General features: G+C 43.3%; 1 protein-coding gene across 1 annotated transcript in view; it reads left to right on the top strand.

The window, feature by feature from the left end:
* Positions 1 to 24,981, top strand: part of LOC126088380 (uncharacterized) — a 151,574-nt gene that overhangs the window by 123,782 nt on the left and 2,811 nt on the right. Inside the window, exon 3 of the mRNA XM_049906519.1 lies at positions 9,948 to 10,147. Within this exon, the coding sequence (XP_049762476.1) occupies positions 9,948 to 10,147 (200 nt within the window). The remainder of the gene's footprint in view (positions 1 to 9,947; positions 10,148 to 24,981) is intronic.

The raw sequence follows: 24,981 nt of genomic DNA, 5'->3' as shown, positions 1-24,981 counted from the left end.
ACATACGTCCTCCACATACCGTTTCACACTTTTCACAATACTCACACAAGAAAACGCAGTTAAACAATAATTTCTGATTTATAAGTTTTACGTCATCAATGTGCTCTAATGAAAGAAAACAAAATTCTACAAAAACAATTTCTATGAACTGAATCTTTTTGGTTAAGATTTCAGAAGGTATGATAAGTTACTATATTAGAATCCGTAGTTCTGTTCTGTAGTATCAGAAAAGTTTTGCAGTTTTCAGATAAAATTTCATGTTTTCGGGAATAGCTACTGAAGATAATGAGCTGGGATTTTTACAGTACAGTTGTACTATCAAGACAGAACTGTATATGAAGTAATAAAAAGCTCTAATAACATTTTATAGGTTCCCTTAGATTTATAGCGAATGTACACAGCGTATCGAGCACATGCCAAACGCGTCCACTGCCCAAGCACTCACAGCGTCAGCCCATGGGATGCCACACTGTAAGATCGCTTACTTTACTGCACGCAATAAAGCCTCGAGAAAATCTACTACATAAAAACCCTTCTCCCTATTTCCTCTGTGTCCGCGAGGCGAGAGTGAGTCTAAAATTACTGAACAGTATTTCCTCTGTAGAGGAGTAATTTTTGGACATGGTAATTTTAAGGCAACATCTTTGAAACTACAAACATTAGTGATACCAAGATGGCAGTGACTGTTAGAGAAGATCCTTGGTCTGTAGAAAGACGGCAGGAGCGCAGGGATTCATTCCTGGGAGGTAGTTGGTGGTGTGGCCATTCAGTTACTAGTAACGTAACGGTTCTGGGGCGTTACAGGATAGATCGTTGGTAAGGCAGACGTAATTTTTGTAGGAACGACAATTTATGGTGACAACAGGAAATGATTCCTACCCTGACAGTATGCTGTTACCTTACTAAGAGTGAGTTTTTAAAAAGGCCCTCTGTTTTGTCGGCGTTCTGGAGCAGTCAACACGTAGCGTCTAGATCCATCACAGAGGACCTCATGGGCAACCGATAGACGCCGTCGGCACGGTACGGTAAAATTCTGCGGTCTACGGGTTAGGTTACCTGCCTGTGTCCAACTGTTGTTTCTCATTACTAGCCGGCCGTCTCAGCCTTATATACATGTGACTTTTATTTTCATTGCTGCTTGATAATAGTCAGTCCGATATTTCCGCCCGCTTTCCAGTGCATAATGTACGCATTCTCTTGCTTTGTAAATCCTGAATGTGGAATATGTTACAGTTAAGGAGTCTTTCCATTGTCATTACCGCCGTAGTGCCCTGCCTGTTCACCTGCATCCCCGTGGTTAGATCCAGCTGCTCAGTGTTCAGAGTGGCCTGGTTCACTCCTGTATGTAGGATCGAGTCAGATGCTTCCAGAGCCACACGGTATAGAATCGCCTCCGTTGGGTTCCATTTGCTGTAGGAAGCGGTGGGCAGCCGACATGTAACACCACAAGCTGTCTTCGCTGCTTATCGGAGGGTAACGGTGAACATTAGACCCCTTATATTTACATCTACATATATATTCCGCAATCCATCGTATGATGCGTGGTGGAGCGTACTTCGTACCAATCACCTCGTTTCCCGGCAACAAATCTGGCAGCCGCCTCTGAATTACTTTGATGTCTTCCTTTATTTGGCCTAGTGCGTATCCCGAACACTCGACCAGCACTCAAGAACGGGTCGCACTAGTGTTCTATACGTAATCTTCTTTATGGATGAAACGGACTTCCCTAAATTTCTCGCCTTAGCTGCTACAATCCCTATAAGCTCGTTCCATTTAATACCGCTTTGCAACGATACGCCTAAATATTTAATCGTGTTAAGCAGCACACTCCTAGTGCTTTATTAGAACGTTAGGGATTGTTTTTCCTACTCATCTCCATCAACTTACATTTTTCTACATTTAGAGCAAGCTGCCATTCAACTCACCAACTTGAAATTTTGCCTAACTCATCTTCTATGCACCTATAGTCACTCAACGCCGACACCTTACTGTACATCAGAGTGTCATTAGCAAACAGTCGCAGATGGTTGCTCACCCTGTTTGTCAGATCGTTTATACATACAAAGTGATTCAGCTACTCATATCTATGTCATTTTATGCAACCCACATCGTTAAATCTGGCTTTCATAAACCACGTGCGAGATTTCCGTACTCTTTTGCCCGCTACGCGCGAACTATTAGTCTTACACAAGAAATGAACCGGACCTTTGTGTAGAAAATTTAATGTAGCTAGATTTTGTAGCGGGATACGTTTCTGCCAGAGGCACAGTTTTCGATTTGCAAAGCATCTCCACACTCAACTCTAAACCCGTCACGATTTCTAGCGTGTTGTTCATGACACTCCCTCCTACCACTGTACAGTAATTTATTACTCCACGAATTGTTACCCACATTCTAAAATTTTTTGTATTCACTGTGTCGCTTTTTGACACCACCAGTTTATTCGAGCACTTCCAAATTGTAAATTTCTCACTTTAGTCAATTTTGTATTTTAACAGCATACAACAAACAATTAAATCGTTGTACTTGTCAGGCCTTCTCACTACAAAACTACTGTCTTAGGAAGGGTTAAGTTTGGATCGAATTGTCAACGTAAGTAGTTTTATTGTAACGTTTAAAATGATGGCTTTTCTTTCATTACCCTCAGTGGAACGTTTAACGGAATAGCCAAGTATTCTTGTGACACAATAACCCAGTAAACAGATACCAAAAAAGGCAGTATATCGCCAATAGGTTGTACGGTCGGAAATTTTCTTACTGTAGTAGCAAGGAGTATCATGAACAACATAACAGAAATCTTGATTAATGGGGAATTAGAGTGGAGGAGAGGGGGAGAGGTGCGTTTGAAGGTCACTTTTGTACGTTTTCCTTCAATACCTCGGAAATCATGACCTTCACCGAAAACGTATCTCAATATAAAATTTATCTGCATTAAATTTTCTACAAAAAGGTTCTTGCTCATAACTGCATGAAACTACATCCGTAGGAGCAGCCGAATCCCGTGTGTAGGCAATAATAGCTGCCCTACCACACTTCCATGGGGCTCTGTTGAGCATGCGCTTGTCTGTGATGAACACTCGTGGTTGAGAACAACGTACTAGGCTCCATTACTTAAAAAGTCTTCGATCCAATCACATGTTTGCTTTCTAAATCCGTGATGACTCGTGGACGTAAGTTCGTCTGTCTCAAGAAAATTAATTACATTCGAACTGATAATATATCCAGAAATTCAGCACCAAACCGATGTTACGAAAACTGATGTGTAATTTTGAGGTCCGTTTCTGTACGCTTTTACATACAGGAGTCACCTGCGCTTCTTCTGCAGTCGCTTATGACTTTGCGCTGGTGAGAGATTCGCAATAAATCGAAGCTAAATAAGGGGACAATGTTGCAGGATACTCTTCGTAAAATCGAATTGGAATTCCATCCGAATCTGGCGGATTATTTGTTTACAACTCTTTCAGTTACTTCTCTACTTAATAATAGCAAGTCTTCTGGTCCAGACTGTATACCAATTAGGTTCCTATCTGAGTACGCTAATGCATTACCTCCATACTTAAAAATCATATACAACCGTTCGCTCGACGAAAGATCCGTACCCAAAGACTGGAAAGTTGCACAGGTCACACCAATATTCAAGGAAGTTAGTAGGAGTAATCCACTAAATTACAGACCCATATCTTTAACGTCGATATGCAGCAGGATTTTGGAACATATATTGTGTTCAAACATTATGAATTACCTCGAAGAAAACTGTCTATTGACACAAAGTCAACATTGGTTTAGAAAACATCATTCCTATGAAAGACAACTAGCTCTTTACTCACATGAAGTGTTGAGTGCTATTGACATGGGATTTCAGATCGATTCCGTATTCCTGTATTTCCGGAAGGCTTTTGACACTGTACCACTTGTAGTGAAATTGCGCGTGCTTATGGAATATCGTCTCAATTATATGACTGGATTTGTTATTTCCTGTCAGAGAGGTCACAGTACGTAGTAATTGACAGAATGTCATGGAGCAAAATAAAAGTGATTTCTGGCCTTCCCCAAGGTAGCGTTATAGGCCCTTTGCTGTTCCTTATCTATATAAACGACCTGTAAGACAATCTGAGCAGTCGTCTTAGGTTGTTTGCAGATGACGCTGTCGTTTATCGATTAATAAAGCCATCAGAAGATCAAAACAAATTGCAAAACGATTTAGAAAAGATATGTAATGGTGCGAAAATTGGCAGTTGACCCTAAATAACAAAAAGTGTGAGGTCATACACATGAGTGCTAAAAGGAATTCGTCAAACTTCCGTTACACGATAAATCAGTCTAATCTAAAAGCCGTAAATTCAACTAAATACCTAGGTATTACAATTACGAACAACTTAAATTGGAAGGAACACACAGAAAATGTTGTGGGGAAGGCTAACCAAAGACTGCGTTTTATTGTCAGGACACTTAGAAAATGTAACAGTTCTACTAAGGAGACTGCCTACACTACGCTTATCCGTCCTCTTTTAGAATACTGTAGCGCGGTGTGGAATCCTTACCAGATAGGACTAACGGAGTACATCGAAAAAGTTCAAAGAAGGGCAGCACATTTTGTATTATCACGAAATATGGGAGAGAGTGTCACAGAAATGATACAGGATTTGGGCTGGACATCATTAAAAGAAAGGTGTTTTTCGTTGCGACTGAATCTTCTCACGAAATTCCAATCACCAACGTTCTCCTTCGAATGCGAAAATATTTTTTTGACTCCGACCTACAGAGGGAGAAACGATTACCACGATAAAATAAGGAAATCAGAGCTCATACGGAAAGATATAGGTGATCGTTCTTTCCGCGCGCTATACAAGATTTGAATAATACAGAATTATGAAGGTGGTTCGATGAACCCCTTGTCAGGCACTTAAATAGGATTTGCAGAATATCCATGTAGATGTAGATGTACTACACTCATCTTCAGATAAAAAAAGAACACTCTGAACGACTTGAGATCGGACGTTCATATTCACAGGACATGTACATTAGTAGGTTCTGCAGAAATAATGAGCATCAGTCACCTCGGTTCGGCATGTGTTCTGTTGCCTATTAGGCACAGGGTCCGCCCTGGGCCCCGATAGCTAGTTCCGTGCGGGAATAAATCTACGCATATAAGGAGCGAATGGTGTCCTGAGATATGGCCATCCATGCTGCATTCACGATTCCAAAGTTGGTTGGCGTTGGGTCACAGCAGTGCCCACGTCGTTTCACAAAATTCCACACAAGGCTGGAGAGCTGGCGGGCCGGCACAAAAGGCTTAAATTCTGTGAGAACAAGAAGATACCAAGGAGGCACGAGTTCGTGCAGCAACATGTGCTCGTGCATTGTCTTGCTGAAAAATGGCGTCTGGGCTGTTGTGCAGAAACGGTACGGCTACGGGCCGCAGGATGTCATATACGGAGGTCACACTAGTCACCGTGCCCTGGATGATTTTTGATTGCATCCAGTAGCACCCCACATCATAAGACCTGGAGTTAGAGCTGTATGCCTTGTGCGAAGGCAGTCATTGTGACGCCGCTCCCCTTGTCTGCAGCGAATCAAAATGGGGACGTCATTTTCAAACAAACAGAACCTGGATTCGTCTGAAAACTCTGATGCCATCCCTGTCCCAGTGACGTTGTACCATACACCATTGTTTCTGCACATTCGTCAAAGCTAGCCGGAGAAGAGGACGACGTGCACGTAACCCTTGCCGTAGTAAACGGCGACGGACTGTCACCCCTGATAGTGTATGATGTGATACACTGTTCCACTGTTATGGCAAACCCGACGAGGATGCAGATCTGTCTTGCAAATCCATTCGGATGACGTGTCGATTTTCTCGAAGGGTGGTCTTAATGGTCCGACCTGACTCATTTCGTCGTGTTTAGCGTCCTTTCGTGAACTGTTCTGCAGAGACCCATTGCACTGCCGAAACACTTCGTCCCACACGAGCAGCAATTTCCTGGATGGATGCATCATATTCTCTCACGCCAATAATGCACCCTCTTTCGCAGCCGTAGGCATATTTTACTAGTTGATGGTGTTGCACAGTGATATCGATGTTGATCATGAACCCGCCGACCGACATAGTTCAAATGCCAATCATTCCTGTGAACATGAACGTCCTGTCTCTAGTCATTCAAGGCGTGTTTTTTTTTTTTTTTTTTTTTTGGAACATGAGTGCTTGTCCTCCTTATGGGATTCCGAGCGATATTCAAACAACAATACACACTGCGTCCAAAATTAAAGAATCAAATGGAAATTTAGCAAGGTTATGTTTATTTTGCCACGAAACCTAAAAAGAGATGATAGCAAAGTAAAAACAATTTAATAAAACAGAATTTAAAGAACTGCTACATGCAGAACAGCAGACGAAAATGTTCTTCGTTTTTCCCTACTCAACAGATGTGCACACACATCCCGCAACTGCCTGATGTGCTCACTATGGGGTTTGATCACCTCTGGCAGCAATACAGTCCTGACAGCTACGGCGCACGCTGTGAATGACGCCATCAATGTCATGTTGAGGCAATAACGCAAATTCTACCTGCAGAGCTGCTTACAAGTCTTGGCGAGTGGTTGGTTAATTTTGACGAGCTGCAACCCGCCTCCCTAGTGCAACCCAGTCGTCCTCAACGGGACTGAAATCGGAAAAGCGAGCAGGCTACGCCATACGTGCAGTATCTTGCATTTCCAAGAAAATATCATACACTCTTGGCCTATGAGGTCGATCATTATCGGCCATCAATATGAATCTGGGCCCACAGCACCTCGCAACAACCGCGCATGAGATCCTAAGAGCTTGTCATGGTGCCTGAGAACAGTAAACCTTTCCGATTCACCCGCACAGTTTCATGAAGAGGTGTTAGAATAGCCAACATAATCCCTGCCCATACCATTACCGATCCTCCTTCACACCGGTCTCTTTGCACAATGTTCGGCTCTTGAAATCGTGTTCCAAATTCCTTCAGATGTGAATTCGTCGAGAATCACCCTTCCAGACCAAATCGGGACTCATCTGTGAAAAGAACATTAGCGAACTACACGTTAGCTCTGTGAAGACGCGTCACAGGCACACATACAGCAGGTCTCCGACAATAAAAGTAACTCTGTCGATTCCTTCACTACATCTACACACATCCAGTGGATGCTGCGAGATCCGATTCCATTTGCTACGCAGTACGAAGACGGTACCGTAGTACGAGGGCCGTTCAGAAAGTAACCTCCGGTTGATTCAAAAAAATACACCAAGTTAAATAAAAATATTTTAATATATACATCTTACAACTACATCTTTGCACTATTTTTCTACATAGTCTCCATAGCGATTGAGGCACTTATCGTATCTCTTCACAAGCTTTGAAATTCCTTCTGCATAAAAATCACCCGCTTGTGCCTGGAGCCAGCCTGTGACCGCATCTTTGAGCTCTTCGTCGTCATCAAACCGCTGTGACCAGAGCCATTTCTTCAAATACATGAAGAGGTGATAATCACTTGGCGCCAGGTCTGGGCTGTAAGGTGGATGGTTGATAACGTCCCACTTGAAGGACTCAAGAAGGGCCGTTGTTCTGCGAGCAGAGTGAGGACGGGCGTTATCGTGCAAAAAAACGATACCGGAAGTCAGCATACCACGGCGTTTGTTCTGTATAGCCCGTCGTAACTTTTTTATTGTTTCACAGTACACGTCTTGATTAATGGTCATACCACGTTCCATGAATTCAACCAACAACACCCCTTTTGCATCCCAAAACACAGTTGCCATCAGTTTTCTGGCAGAAAAATCTTGCGAGGCTTTTCTTGGTTTGGTAGGCGAATTTGAATGTGCCCACATCTTTGATTGTTCTTTTGTCTCAGGGTTCACGTACTTAATCCAGGTTTCGTCACCGGTCACGATTCTGTTTAACAATGGTTCTCCTTCGTCCTCATAACGTGACAGAAAGTCTAATGCAGAGGCCATTCTTTGAGTTTTGTGGTGGTCGGTAAGAATTTTGGGCACCCATCGTGCACAGAACTTACGGTAACCCAATCTTGCTGTCACTATCTCGTACAAGAGAGTCTTAGAAATCTGTGGAAAACCAGTAGACAACTCCGTCATTGAGAAACGTCGATTTTCACGAACTTTTGCATCAACTGTCTGAACGAGTTCGTCAGTCACCAATGATGGTCTACCACACCTCTCTTCATCATGAACGTTTTATCGTCCACTTTTAAATAAACGTACCCATTAACGGACAACTCCTTCACTCATAACTCTTGGTCCGTACACGGCACAAAGCTCACGATGAATAGCTGCTGCAGAATATCCTTTGGCTGTAAAAAACCTTATGACAGCACGCACTTCACATTTGGCGGGGTTTTCTATTGCAGCACACATTTCAAACTGCCACAAAAACTAAACTAGCGCAGGTACGACGTTCACTCGACCACGGCTTGATGCCGACTGACCTGTTCAGTGCGTGAACGCACAGATGGCGTCGCTACTCCCCCCACAACCCGCACTGTGACCGATCGGAGGTTACTTTCTGAACCGCCCTCGTACCTTTACAGCCAAATAACTATCCTCTGTTTTGGTATCACACGTCTTCTGCCCTGCCATGGCCTCCGTAATACAGTTTCGGTCTCTAGAAACTGTAGCCACATCCGAGAAACAACAGAACGGTGCACGTTAAACGATCGGGCCCCATCACTTTGCAACTGTCCTGCTTCCATTTTTCCTATGGCCCTCCACCGCAGAGAGTCTGGTAGGCATCTGCTCTGTGCAATACTGCGCCGTCTGTAACACAGCGATTGTGGATGTGGGGCTAGCCGACAAACACTGCTGCGTTTAATATATTCCCTTACGTCATCGTTTTAGTTTTCCGTTGGCCGAAATGCCGTCTTCCGTGCAGAACTCGATCGTACATACATCTGTTGATAGTTGGCCTGATTAGTAAAGTGAATCGAGCATAGAACGGAAAGCAGAGGTTTGTTGCTCTAACTTTGGACACCAAAGTATTCGTACGATACTCCTCCGAGAACGCTTTCTTAAAAGCAAAATTTAAAACTTCAGTTTTCCTGAAACTTCCTGCCAGATTAAAACTGTGTGCCGGACCGAGACTCGAACTCGGGACCTTTGCCTTTCGCGGGCGAGTGCTCTACCACCTGAGCTACCCATGCACGCCTTCAGGAGTGCTACTTCTGAAAGGTTTGCAGAAGAGATTCTGTGAAGTTTGGAAAGTAGGAGACGACGTCCTGGCGGAAGTGAAGCTGTGAGGACGGGGCGTGTGTCGTGCATGGGTAGCTCAGTTGGAAGAGCACTTGCCCGCGAGAGGGAAAGGTCCCGAGTTCGAGTCTCGGTCCGGCACACAGTTTTAATCTGCCAGGAAGTTCCATATCAGCGCACAATCTGCTGGTGAGTGAAAATCTCATTTTCCTCTTTCTGTCTTCTATTGCCACACCAGACTGATCACCGTGTAACTGGATATATGCACTCAACCCGCTTAGCGATTTTACGTAAGACCGGAATTTTTTCAGGTTCACGGAAAGATCTTCAGCTAAGGTATTGTGGTGGTAGTTGTCCCACGCTTCCGGCATAGATATTTTTACAGTCGCACGAATGTTTATTAATCGTTGCTTCTTGTCATATGTGCGTTCTTCTTTGAACTGAGCGTGTTATAGTATTTACAAATTTTGTTGCTAAACCACACTGAATTTTATCCATCCTTAATCCATTTACTAGAGACACATTTCTCCAGAGTGCTATCTATGACCTGTTTAAACTTCGCCTACAAATCTCTGCGTCCACTATATTGGATCTAGATGATTTCATTCACTTTCTACGTGAGTTGCCAACAGCTTTGCTTGCTTTAGAACGTCAGCACCGCCCATCCCTCTCAGATCGCTTGCAGCGTGAACACGGGTGCTGTGCCGTGTTGCGGCAGGTGGCGGAGGCAGCGGCTCGGAGAACCGCGTGTCGGTGTACCTGAACCGGCTGACGGGCTTCGACCACCGGTGCCGCGTGCGCTACAGCGTCAGCCTGGGCGACGCCGAGCGGCGCCTCGATTCCGGCCTCCTTGACGACGTCTCCGACTCGGACGGCAAGGGCTACGGCTGGCACCCGCGCGCGCGCTTCTCCGACCTCGTCTACAAGGTGAGCGCCCCGGCTGCTGATGCTGCTCCTGCCCTTGTCACCACGCAGCTCTGCTCCAATGCCAACTCTATCAAACTGTACGTATCACTATGCAACAATGTGCGCAACTGCCAGAATAGCTTTCGAACCTTTTACAAATAGTAGTGAAACCTGGTAATTAAGGAAGGCAGGATGGGTTAAGACTGTGGACGGGGCCCGAATCAATTACTATTGGTTTGCTTAGAAATTCCACTCATTTATTGTGTCTTGAAAGAAGGGCATAAGATGAACATCAACAAAAGCAAAACGAGGATAATGGAATGTGGTCGAATTAAATCGGGTGATACTGAGGGAATTAGATTAGGAAGTGAGACACTTAAAGTAGTAAAGGAGTTTTGCTATTTGGGAAGCAAAATAACTGATGATGGTCGAAGTAGAGAGTATGGAAAATGCAGACTGGCAATTTCAGGGAAAGCGTTTCTGAAGAAGTGAAATTTGTTAACATCAAGTATAGACTTTAGTGTCAGGAAGTCGTTTCTGAAAGTATTTGTATGGAGTGTAGCCACGTATGGAAGTGAAACGTGGACGATAACTAGTTTCGACAAGAAGCGAATAGAAGATTTCGAAATGTGGTGCTACCGAAGAATGCTGAAGATTAGATGGGTAGATCATATAACTAATGAGGAGGTATTGAATAGGATTGGGGAGAAGAGAAGTTTGTGGGACAACCTTGACTAGAAGACGGGATCTGTTGATAGGACATGTTCTGAGGCATCTAGGGATCACCAATTTAGTATTGGAAGGCAGCGTGGAGGGTAAAAATCGTAGAGGCAGACCAAGAGATGAATACACTAAACAGATTCAGAAGGATGTAGGTTGCAGTAGGTACTGGGTGATGAAGAAGCTTGCACTGGATAGAGTACCATGGAGAGCTGCATCTAACCGATCTCAGGACTGAAGACCACAACAACAACAACATACTTTAATAAATAATTTTAGAAAACAAGCCAATGGGGTCGCAATCAGACTTTTAAGGCAAGTAACCACAATCACGGCTGAAGGCATTTAACGCCAAAATGGCAATTACAAAAAATTTAACAAATATACTCACAAAGGGCGAATAGCATAGCAAAAGTTAATTTAAAAAAAAAAAAAAAAACAACAGATCATCAAACAGATGACACAAATGATGGTAACTTAATAATACAATAATAAAGTAAAACACAAGGGCCTTACAGACGGTGCTCCAGGAATCGACCTTTGAGTAGGTCACACGAAAAATATTTTCTCTAGCAAAGAGGAAGGTAGCCAAGAGTTGCATTCAGATCGAAAAATTTTATCTCGGACTAGTGGCAGTCTAACGAGCGACTAATGATAATCTTGGCGAGGCTACCTGACATCCAACAACACAAATGCAAGATGTAAAATTACGCCAAAGCCGGAACCGGCGGTCTGGGCTCCGCCCGCAGAATTTTGTGCTTAGAGCGCCCGGAGCAAGAAGGAATTACTATCACTAAGGTAGGCAAGCGCCACTCAACCTACAATCAAGCTCTCAAACTTACACACTTCACCGGAGAGCGGCGGCAAGGCGAGGAAATCTATACTGTCGTTACATACACTAACCCCCAGGGCGTTAGCGGCCACAAGACAGAAAAATATCGCTGGTTGAACTTAACAGTGTAAGAAGCTGAAAATAGTAAATAGTAATTAGAAGCTCAGAAAGGCAAATTAGATCCGCCTTCTGCTTTTCGCCTCGGCAACACTACGAGTGCAACACGAACCCAAGTCACTGGAGAATCGCGAGATTTCACAATGGTGTAGGTTTCTCTACGCGAATTGCAATGCACTCAACTTAATCATGAAGGATCCGATTTCAACGAGGTCGTGCAACCTCGTGGCCACTGCTATTCCATGCGGCAGTCCACACACGCCGCCAGCGGTCCTGGCGTGTAGCCGCCCTGCGCGGGCCTAGCTGCATCTGCGTCCCCAACCGCACTCGACACTCAAACCACATGGAAGAAGCACGAGGTCGCCTCAAAGATAGGGCAGCAGAACAACATATCGATAAGAGCCGCTGCTGCCACTAGCGGACAGGCAACGCTTACCAAACGGAGTGGCGCCAGTGAACATGAGAAGAAGACAAACAACGCAGCCATGCCAACTAAACGATACGGTCTGGCAGAAACCTACACACAGCACCAATAGGAGCTGCAGCACGGCTCAAGTAGATTCGGCAGCAGCAAGAACTCTGCTGTTACACTACTGGACATTAAAATTGCTACACCAAGAAGAAATGCTGATGATAAACGGGTATTCATTGGACAAATATATTATATTAGTACTGACATGTTATTACATTTTCACGCAATGTGGGTGCATAGATCCTGAGAAATCAGTACCCAGAACAACCAGCTCTGGCCGTAATAACGGCCTTGATACGCCTGGGCATTGAGTCAAACAGAGCTTCTATGGCGTGTACAGGTACAGCTACCCATGCAGCTTCAACACGATACCACAGTTCATCAAGAGTAATGACTGGCGTACTGTGACGAGCCAGTTGCTCGGCCACCATTGACCAGACGTTATCAATTGTTGAGAGATCTGGAGAATGTGCTGGCCAGTGCAGCAGTCGACCATTTTCTGTATTCAGAAAGGCCCTTACAGGACCTGCAACATGCGGTATTGCATTATTCTGCTGAAATGTAGGATTTCGCAGGGATCGAATGAAGGGCAGAGCGTAACACATCTGGTGACCGAGACGTGTAACCAATGGTACCCCATACCATCACGCCGGTAATAAGCCAGTATGGCTATGACGAATACACGCTTCCAATGTGGACCATCATGGTGCTGTAAACAGAACCTGGATTTATCCGAAATAATGACGCTTGGCCTTTCGTGCACCCAGGTTCGTCGTTGAGTACACCATCGCCGGCGCTCCTGTCTGTGATGCAGCGTCAAGAGTAACTGCAGCCATGGTCTCCGAGCTGATAGTCCATACTGTTGCAAACGTCGTCGAACTGCTCGTGCAGACGGTTGTTGTCTTGCAAACGTCCCCATCTGTCGACTCAGGGTCCGCAGCTCGTGGTCGTGCGGTAGCGTTCTCGCTTCCCGCGCACCGGTTCCCAGGTTCGATTCCACGCGGGGTCAGGGATTTTCTCTGCCTCGTGATGACTGGGTGTTGTGTGATGTCCTTAGGTTAGTTATGTTTAAGTAGTTCTAAGTTCTAGGGGACTGATGACCATAGCTGTTAAGTCCCATAGTGCTCAGAGCCATTTGAACCATTTTTGTTGACTCAGGGATCGAGACGTGGCTGTACGATCCGTTGCAGCCATGCAGATATGATGTCTGTCATCTCGACTGCTAGTGATACGAGGCCGTTGGGATCCAGCACGGCGTTCCGTATTATCCTCCTGAACCCACCGATTCCATATTCTGCTAACAGTCATTGGATGTCGACCAACGCGAGCAGCAATGTCGCGATATGATAAACCGCAATCGCGATAGGCTACAATCCGACCTTTACCAATGTCGGAAACGTGATGGTACGCATTTCTCCTGCTTGCACGAGGCATCACAACAACGTTTTTCCAGGCAACGCCGGTTAACTACTGTTTGTGTTTGACAAATCGGTTGGAAACTTTCCTCATGTCAGCACGTTGTAGGTGTCGCCACCGGTGCCAACCTTGTGTGAATACTCTTAAAAGCTAATCATTTGCATATCACAGCATCTTCTTCCTGTCGGTAAATTTCACGTCTATAGCACGTCATCTTCGTGGTGTAGCAATTTTAATGGCCAGTAGTGTATAAAAATGAACTACTCCCATGAGCACTGAATACAAATGTCATGAACTTCTAAGCTACGCGTTAAGTATGAACCTTCAAGCCCCAGCCAGTGATACTGGAAACGCGTCTGAACCTTAATGATAAAAACACACACAATTACACACAGGGTGACAGTTATTGAACTATACAAAATAAAATCGTCATAACATCTGAACGGTGTTTGTTACGATGTTCAAATTGTCAAATTGCACGGTTGACCGTGGGGCATGTGAATGCGGTGGTTTAGCGACGAATCCCACTTACATTTGGTTGGGTTCGTCAATTAGTAAAATTCACGTATCTGGAGGACTGAGAATCCGCATTTTACGATCGAGAAGTCTCTTCGCCCTCGACAGCTGGTTATCTATTGTTCAATGTCCAGTCACGGAATAAATGGTGCGATATTCTTTGATAGAACGATGACTACCGAACGGTACGTGAAGGTTTTGGAAGATGATTTCATCGCCATTCTCCAAAGTGACCCAAATTTCGACAATATGTGGTTCATACAACACGAAGCTCGACCCCATCGAAGCAGGAGTGCGTTTATGTAGTGGAGAAGCACTCTGGGGATCGCTTTCGGACTCTGGAGTATCCAGAGGCTACTGGTATTGGCTTCAACTGGCCGCCATATTCTCCGGATCTGAACACATGTGACTCCTTTTTGTGGGGCTATGTTAAAGACAAGGCGTACAGCAATAACCCTAAAATCATTTCTGAGCTGAAAACAGCGATTCAGGAGATCATCGACAGCATCGATGTTCCGACAGTTCAGCGGGTCATGCAGAATTACGGTATTCGTCTGCGCCACATTATCGCAAATGATGACAGGCATATCGAACATGTGATGACCTATATCCGAGTAGCTGTAGTGAGGTCTACATGTTGAATAAAGAATATGCACGCTATAGTTTACAACTGATTTACGTTTTTTTTTCATATAGTTCAACAACTGTCACCCTATACATACACAATTTAAAAGCTCATTCCCCTCAGTCTCTTATAATAGGAGCGATTTTTTAAAGGAACTAATCAAGAAATTAACGTAAATCTCTATGCACCTTGTTTATTGATTACTGGACAATATTTTCTGATTTGTTAAAGAAATTCAGTCATCATTATGCTCCCCCATTGGAGGAGCTAAACTTGCTCTTTCCGAAATGAACTGCGTCCGCGACGGAAGTCCTGCAGTCTGCATTGGAGTAGCTTAACTTGTTCTTTCCGAAATGAACTGCGTCCGTGACGGAAGTTCTGCAGTCTGCATATGTTATCTCAAATAAAAAATTTAAAAAAATTTAATCTATGGGACATACGCACGAAGTAACAGCAAAGTTTTTGCAAACTGAAATAATAATAAAATTTCGGTAAAAAGTAGCCTTTAACTCCATTTGGACGTTCCCAAGGAATAATTCCACCAAATTTCAGAAATAAATCTCTATCAACGTGCCTGCAATCCATCCCATCAGCTTGCGGTACAGTGTACTTCAACCTGAAGAAATGGACTGCGGCCTTACAAGTCTGCTCGGCATATACCTCCCTAAAGTGTATTGTACGATGCTCTTACAAAAATTTCGCTTGGTTCTCCGTCCCCACTACCCTTCCTGGTCACTTCAGTTTCGCGGTCTGCAGTGCAAGTTGAAATCCACCCAAAACCATCACATAACCAGGAAATTTAGACAAAATATTTTCCAAGTTTCGCCTCAGGTATTCCGCCATTACTTCTAATGAGGCAGTGGATCTATAAAAACATCCGGTGACCGTGTTTGATCCACCTTTAACACCCAAATTATTTCACGCTATGAATCAGTACTAAGTCACAGCATTGTGTTTGCTGTTGCTATAAACAGTCCTCCACCACCAGCGTTCAACCTGTCTTTGAGACATACATTCTAGTCGGTGTTTAGGGTTTCATTGTTACTCACATATGGTTTCAGCCAGGATTCTGTCTCAAATACTGTCCTATGTGGCCACTGTGACCATTTATAAGCGAGGTTAGTTCTGGGACCTTTCCATAGACGCTCCTGTAATTCAATAATATTATAAACAGGTACTTACAAGCATCGAGAATAGAAAATAGTGCATTCAGAATGGTTAGCCACTAGCCCAAATCTGGATTTGCGTAATAAAATCTAAAAAAAAAAAAAAAAGGACGACTGATTGCTGCACTCTACAATTTATGACAGGTAACAGTCGCTGAGTGCACTCACTTTCCGAATGGAAGGTAACCTGATTTCCTTCCTACCTTTTATAGTGGCGAATTCTATCCAGTATCATGTCAGTATTCGCATTTTCGGGCGGGTAGAGGGATTTCTCTAGCCTAGAAAACACACATGCGCACACCACATGTACTCCGCTACACTGGTAACCTGTTCCTACATGTAGCGCAAGCCTGTCCTATTAAGGTGGGTTCTGCACTCCACCACCCGATAGTAGGTGTCGAGAAATTTGCAGACGAAAGCTTCAGAGAATCGTCTGAGTCTCTTGTTTAGACCTTCCACACTGCTCCAAGCCAAATCATCACGATAGGTTCCGGTAGCGCTGCTCAGAAACGATAGCTTTACTTTCATCCCTCGGGTGGGGCTAGTTTCTTCACCAAATCTGCCAGCCACCTGCAGGAACCAAGAATAGCCTCTGAACCCAGGCAGCAGGCCTCATTCGTGCCGACATGAGTCATGGTTGGCAGCCGCGTGCATCCAGTGTGCTCAATCGCTACCTGGGGAGCCAGATCCCCATCTCGGACCCCACTCCCCTTTCCCTCCACCATGGCAAACGGAGTGGACACTGTCTTCTTTCCCAAACAGCCTGCTACTTTCCTGACGGACTCCAGTTATTTATTTTATTTATTTATTTATTTATTGTTCCGTGGGACCAAATTAAGGAGAAGTCTCCACGGTCATGGAACGAGTCAATACATGAAATTATAACACGATAGTAGAAACAGGTAAAATGAAATATAAAAAACATATTCAGGCGACAAGTCGTAAGTTTAAATAAAAAAAATCAACAATGTAACATTGGAATTTGCTTAATTTTTTAGCTCTTCCAGGAGCTCCTCAACAGAATAGAAGGAGTGAGCCACGAGGAAACTCCTCAGTTTGGACTTAAAAAAGTTTGGGCTACTGCTAAGATTTTTGAATTCTTGTGGTAGCTTATTGAAAATGGATGCAGCAGAATACTGCACTCCTTTCTGCACAAGAGTCAAGGAAGTGCATTCCACATGCAAATTTGCTTTCTGCCTAGTATTAACTGACTGAAAGCTGCTAACTCTTGGGAATAGGCTAATATTGTTAACAACAAACGACATTAACGAAAATATATACTGTGAGGGCAATGTCAGAATTCCCAGACTATTGAATAGGGGACGACAAGAGGTTCTCGAACTTACACCACATATAGCTCGAACAGCCCGTTTATGAGCGAAAAATACCCTTTTTGAATCAGAACAATTACCCCAAAAATAATACCATACGACATAAGCGAATGGAAATATGCGAAGTAGCTACTTTTCGTGTTGAACTGTCACTTATTTCAGATACTGTTCTAATGGTAAATAAAGCAGCATTTAGTTTCTGAACAAGGTCTTGGACATGGGCTTTCCACAACAGCTTACCATCTATCCGAATGCCTAGGAACTTGAACTGTTCCGTCTCGCTGATAATTTGCCCATTCTGTCTGATCAAAATATCGGTTCTTGTTGAATTGTGAGTTAGAAACTGTAAAAACTGAGTCTTACTGTCATTTAGCATCAAATAATTTTCCACAAGCCATGAACTTATTTCATGAACTACATTATTTGATACTGTACAATATTAACCACAAGATCCTTCACTACCAAGCTCGTGTCATCAGCAAACAGAAATATTTTTGAATCACCTGTAATACTAGAAGGCACATCATTTATATAAATATGAAACAGCAGTGGCCCCAGCACTGACCCTTGGGGAACGCCCCACTTAACAGTGCCCCATTGGGACTGAACATCACTACCACTCTCAAAATTGCGGAGAATTACCTTCGGTTTTCTGTTCTTAAAGTAAGAGACGAACCAATTGTAAGCTACTCCCCTTACTCCATAATTGTCCAACTTCTGCAGTAATATTTTGTGGTCAACACAGTCAAAAGCCTTCGTTAAATCCAAGAAGACACCCAGTGTTCGCAACCTTTTATTTAATCCGTCCAAAACCTCACAGAGAAAAGAGAATATAGCATTTTCAGTCGTTAAACAATTTCTAAAACCAAACTGTACATTTGACAGCAAATTATGTGAATTTAAATGCTCTAGTAACCTTGTATGTACAACATCCTCGATAACTTTAGCAAACACCGATGGCATAGAAATAGTTCTAAAATTGTCAACATTATCCCTGTCTCCCTTTTTATAAAGTGGCTTCACTAATCGGTCAGGAAACTGACCACTCCTAAAGGAAAAGTTACAGATATGGCTAAGTACTGGGCTAACATACATAGAACAATACTTCAGTATTCTGCTAGATACCCCGTCATATCCATGAGAGTTATTGGTGTTTAGTGATTTAATCATTAACTCAATCTCCCTCTTGTCAGTATCATTGAGGAGCATTTCAGGTAACAGTCTCGGAACACTTTTTTCTAAGAGCGCTATATGAACCTGTTGGGACTAGGTTTCTATTTAGTTCACCTGCTATATTCAAAAAGTAATTATTCAATACTGTACGTATATGCGACTTATCAGTAACACGGACATTCCCACTAAGCACTGATTCTATATCCTCGACCTGTCTCTGCAGACGAGCCACTTCCTTTACGGCTGAGCATATGGTTTTAATTTTATCCTGAGACTTAGCTGTTCTATCTGCATACCACATACTTTTTGCCTTCCTGATAATATTTTTAAGCACCTTACAATACTCTTTGTAATGGGCTGCTGCATTTAGATTTTGCCTGTTTCTAACGGTTTGATACAAGTGCCACTTTGTTCTGAAAGATATTCTTATCCCTCTAGTCATCCACCCAGCCTGCCTATTTGTGATAGTACCCTGTTTTGAACGTTCTAACAAAAAGCAACTTTCGAAAAGCACGAGAAAAGTCTTGAGAAAAGCATTATATTTATCATCTACTGTATCAGCGCTATAAACATCTTGCCACTCTTGTTCCTTGATAAGGTTTACAAAGGTCTCTACAGCAACTGGATCAGCTTTCCTAAACAGTTGAGAACTATGTTTAACATGTGTTGCAGCACAAAAATATTTTAGAGTTAAAATTTGTGCATCGTGATCTGAAAGGCCATTCACCATTTAGCTAACAGAATGCCCTGCTAGTAATGAGGAATGAACAAAAATGTTGTCTGTGGTTGTTCTACTGTTCCCTTGCATTCTCGTTGGAAAGAATACGGTTTGCAGAAGATTATATGAATTAAGTAGGTCTACCAGCATCTTTTTCCTTGCACAATCACTTATACAATTAATGTTGAAGTCACCACATATAACTAACTTTTTGTATTTCCTATAACGTCAACCAAGAACCTCCTCTGGCTTTAGCAAAAACGTTGTGAAATCGGAGTCTGGGGATCTATAAATAACAATAGTTAGAAGTTTAGCTCCTTTAAATTTAACCACACCTGCACAACATTCAAACACCTTTTCAGAGCAATACTTTGAAACATCAATTGACTCAAATGGGATGCCGTTTTTCACATACATGGCTACTCCCCCACACCGCAAAGAGCTCCTAGAAAAGCTGCCAGCCAACCTGTATCCTGGTAAAGGAAGCCTCTGAATTATCTCCTTATTTAAGAAGTGTTCAGATATACCAATGATTTCAGAGTCAACATCTATAAGCAGTTTACTAACTTTATTTCTAATACCTTGTATATTTTGATGAAATCCATCACCCACCTAACATTTCAGCTCAACATGACAAGCGTTTCCACCCTCTACACTTGTCCAGACATCTCAAGAGGATCGGCCACGATTCCGCTAGGCTACGTATTCAATTTTTGGTTCAGATGTAATTTTAGCAATGTGCGATACCTTAAACGCACTTTTCCCTTCCACACAGCCACTCTTGACCTCCCCACTGTCGCCATTCACCGTCCGATAACTGTCGACCAGCCGGGATGTGCGAATCGGAAGGCGCAGCGGCACCAAGGCTTCCAGGCGGCGCAATACGCTCCACAGGTACCAAAGCATTCTTCTGCGTGCCGCAACGCCGTCGTAGCCCAGTGAAGCAGACTGAAGCCTGTCGGCTGTGGCCAACGCAGCTTCCATCTGTGTAATGACAGTGGCTAAAAATCCTCCTGCGTCTGTACACAACAGTCGTCCCCTAATCAACTCTAAGCAGTTTTTGTCTATATCAGCGGTATTAAACACTAACAAAAGAAGCCGAGGTTCTGCTGCTACGCTACCTCTCCTCTATACTACAAGAGAAGTCGCGACACAAAATAAAATACAGTAAAATTTACGAAAGAAACTTGAAGTTGGCAAACATAAGCCTCCACAGTATAACATACAGTTAATATTAATTTATTCGAGAGGTACATGAAAAAACGTACCGTAAACTAAATTACTGTGATAAGACAAACTGCTTCAGCTACAGGCGCTTCTTTTTGCCTCCACGACAGCCGATACACTGATTGCTAGTGCACTGTACCCAGCAGTCACGAGATTCAACCAGAGCCACGTCATATTGCGTTTCTGGTTGCCGAAGACTACACGAGAAAGTCACTTCATTCAACATTATGCACTGAAATTTACCCAAAAAACATAGAGTGAATTAGTAAAACGCCCAGGCACAATTCACTTCCTTGCAGCAGGGCGAGAAAAAAAATAAAAAAGAGAAAAGCCCCCGAGAAACTATGCTAAATTACTGTGTATCACTCAACCTGCTGCAACTACAGGATTATCTTTCTACTCTGCACAGCTACACTCTATGCTCAGTCCAAACCACCTGTTTAAGTGCTTTAGGCGGGATAATCTTCTCTGTCCTGGACCACATCTGGCATCAGTCTTAGTTGGAAGTATTAGGTGTAGCAGTTGGTGTTTGTTATTTCGCATTATATGGACTAAGTATTCCAGTTATCTTCTCTCGATGGCACTGAGAATTTGTAAACATTTGTTCATTCGCTGCAGTGACTTTATCTGTCCATGTTATCCTTAATATCCTTCGATAACTCACATTAAGCCTCTAATTTCATACCTAACACTGCAGTATCTAAGATGAACTACGCAGAATAAGATACTCAGCACACAGCATCGAAGTACTACCTAAGCTCCTTACTTAGCTTGCATTTATCGCGAATCTCTTGCTCCAGTCCCGAGCGACTGAAAAAAGCGTAGGTGGCGCCTGTATATAAGAAGGGTAGAAGGACGGATCCTAAAAATTACAGACCAATATCCTTAACATCGGTTTGTTTCAGGATTCTCGAACACATTCTCAGTTCGAATATAATGAATTTCCTTGAGAGAGAGAAGTTGCTGTCCATGCATGAGCACGGCTTTAGAAAGCATCGCTCCTGCGAAACGCAACTCGCCCTTTTTTCACATGATATCTTGCGAACCATGGATGAAGGGTAACAGACGGATGCCATATTCCTTGACTTCCGGAAAGCGTTTGACTCGGTGCTCCACTGCAGACTCCTAACTAAGGTACGAGCATATGGGATTGGTTCCCAAATATGTGAGTGGCTCCAAGACTTCTTAAGTAATAGAACGCAGTACGTTGTCCTCAATGGTGAGTATTCATCGGAGGTGAGGATATCATCTGGAGTGCACCAGGCAAGTGTGGTAGGTCCGCTGTTGTTTTCTATCTACATAAATGATCTTTTCGGTAGGGTGGATAGTAATGTGCGGCTGTTTGCTGATGATGCTGTGGTGTACGGGAAGGTGTTGTCGTTGAGTGACTGTAGGAGGATACAAGATGACTTGGACAGGATTTGTGATTGGTGTAAAGAATGGCAGCTAACTCTAAATATAGATAGATGTAAATTAATGCATATGAATAGGAAAAAGATTCCCATAATGTTTGAATACTCCATTAGTAGTGTAGCGCTTGACACAGTCAAGTCGATTAAGTATTTGGACGTAACACTGCAGAGCGATATGAAGTAGGACAAGAATATAATGGCAGTTGTGGGGAAGGCGGATAGTCGTCTTCGGTTCATTGGTAGAATTTTGGGAAGATGTGGTTCATCTGTACAGGAAACCTCTTATAAAACTCTAATACGGCCTATTCTTGAGTACTGCTCGAGCGTTTGGGATCCCTATCAGGTCGGATTGAAGGAGGACATAGAAGCAATTCAGAAGCGGGCTGCTAGATTTGTTACTCGTAGGTTTGACCATCACGCGAGTGTTACGGAAATGCTTCAGGGACTCGGGTGGGAGTCTCTGCAGGAAAGGAGGTGTGCTTTTCGTGAATCGCTACTGAAGAAATTTAGAGAACCAGCATTTGAGGCTGACTGCAGTACAATTTTACTGCCGCCAACTTATATTTCGCGGAAAGACCACAAAGATAAGAGACATTAGGGCTCGTACAGAGCATATAGGCAGTCATTTTTCCCTCTTTCTGTTTGGGAGTGGAACAAGGAGAGAAGATGCTAGTTGTGGTACGAGGTACCCTCCACCACGCACCGTATGGTGGATTGCGGAGTATGTATGTAGATGTAGATGTAGAGTACTAAGAGTGCTAGTCAGATCTTGCTGCATTTTTTTGGAAAAGACTTGTGGCCTGTTGAGAACTCTGCCGCGAATTTCTTGAGAGAAGTACCAATTATCATAGATTTGACACCCCACTCGGTTTCTATCACATAAATTCATTGACATAAAACATATAAATGCTACGGCAACACTCGCGCACTTACATTTAGAGCATATTTTAGAAATGGTGCAGTTTCTCAAATTAGACTCGTTTGAGTTCGAAGCTTTCTCTTTGTTTCACCACTCAGGAGGAGCAGATCGCTGATGACGCTTGTAGATTTTAAACAGAAGCAAACTACATCCATTTTTCTTTCATAGTTCTGTTACTCTCGTCTTGTTTTACATTTACTGATTATTAGGAGAACTGCACTATATTTAAATAATTTCCCTTAGGTAGGGATCTGTTCATTTACCTCATTTAAGAGAATTAGTTTCTAAATTTCAGTTAAGTGTAAGGTGATTTAATTACCGAACATTACCTTAGAAGACAAAAACGAAATTGTGAAGAAATATGGAAAATAAGATAGAAAACAGAGAGTGAGGCTTAAAATTAAAAGGAGACAACGCAGGTTTAAGTATTAAAAAAAATTATATTTCACATGAAAGACGAGGCTTGGGATATAATCCAAGTTTGCCAAGTAATTTTAGCTGTCCAGAAGCTTTTCGTTACTTCGTTCCTTAAAACTGTAATTGATTTTCGTAGCTACAAAAGAAGAGTCAGCAATATAGGGGATAATTACATAATTCTACTGCCGAGAAGCTGGTTATTAAGTGTCTTTGTAAGACGAGACTAGCGGAGCGTGCTGGTTCGTCAAGCGTCGTTGAATTACAACAGCTGAATTACTTACTGGAGAGTTGCAGGCTTCCACTAGCAGTTTAGTACGCCTTGACAGTGAATCCGCTCAAGGCAGCGGCCTTTGCCGCTATATTCAGTAGTCCGAGAAAGCGCTGCCCTGCAGTGGCCCACCCTCCGTGTGATAGACGGCTGCCATTAGAGAAAATGTTTCACTATATTAAACAGTGACAGTTATTTCTTTACTGCATAGGCTTAAGACGGCTATTATTTTAGCTATAACAAGAAATGTATTCTACACTACACTGCTCAGAAAAAGTGCGTAGTATTTTACTGTGTAATAAGGACGCATTAGATGATACGAAACTCAAGGAACCTGGAAGTGTCAACCACTGTAGAACTGTAGTATGGTATGACGTGCTTCCTGGAAAGTGTGTTTACCATTTTCATATATAGATGCGAAGTAGCATCAGGTAACATCGAATCAATTCAGAGGCGGGAGCTAGCATTGTTAACGGTGTGTTCGAACAACAGCAAGTATTGCGGAGAAGCTTGGGGAACAAAAATGGAAATCACCGGATTGAAGGCGACTTTCTTTTCGAGGAACACAATTGACAAAATTTAGAGAAATAGCATTTGAGGCTGACTGCAGAACGACTCTTTTTCCGACAACGCAGATTTCGTGTGGAGACCACGAAGACAAAATAAGAGAAATTAGGTCTAGTATGAAGGCATGTAGATGTCGATTTTCCCTCTCTCTGCAGTTGGAACGGGAGAACAAACGACTAGCACTGGTTCAGGGCACCCTCCGACACGCACCATAAGGTTGCTTGCGGAGAATGTATGTGGCTGTAGATGTAGATATAGAACATACAGCTGGTGGACAATAATATGGAAGCACCAAAAACATGATACATTACTTTCAGGCAACGATGATGAAGGTGAATGTCGATCACGCACCCTTCTCTCCGAAGTAGGACCCAAAGGTTCAATAATATTGAGATCTGGTGACTGTGATGGCCATAGGAAACGCGATAGTTCATAGTGGTGTTCGCAAAACCAGTTCTGGATGGTGTGAACATGGGCCCTGTCGTCTTGGGACACAGCGTCACCGCTGGGGTAAAAGCATTGTACCGTGGGATGGACCTGATCAGACAAAATGGTCACATAATCCTTCACAATAATGCTACCTTGAAGAGTAACCACGGTACCCATGTATTACGTCGACATGGCGGCATAAATCTTCACCAAACCCCGCCGTGTTTCACTCTATGGACGTAAATTCGTCTGGAAGCTGGAAACACTGTGAGAAAAGAGTCGTTCTACGAAATGACGTCCTCCCACAGCCCAAGTGTTATGGCTTAGGCACAACGTTTTCTTGCTGCGGGCTTTTTCATCACTGATAAGTGGTTTTGGAGTTCTAGCTCGTCATGTAATTCCTTGCTTATGGAGTACGCTTATAGCTGCCTTGATCTCGACAGGTTCGTCATTGGACACTCGGGTCTGCTGTAACTTTTTGCTGTCGTTCTCTAATTTTTTCCTCACAATCGTCTTCAATGACTGGCTGC

This window comes from Schistocerca cancellata, chromosome 6, assembly GCF_023864275.1.
Source record: "Schistocerca cancellata isolate TAMUIC-IGC-003103 chromosome 6, iqSchCanc2.1, whole genome shotgun sequence".
In the NCBI taxonomy this organism is placed as follows: domain Eukaryota; kingdom Metazoa; phylum Arthropoda; class Insecta; order Orthoptera; family Acrididae; genus Schistocerca; species Schistocerca cancellata.
This window is presented reverse-complemented; position numbering and strand designations above follow the sequence as displayed.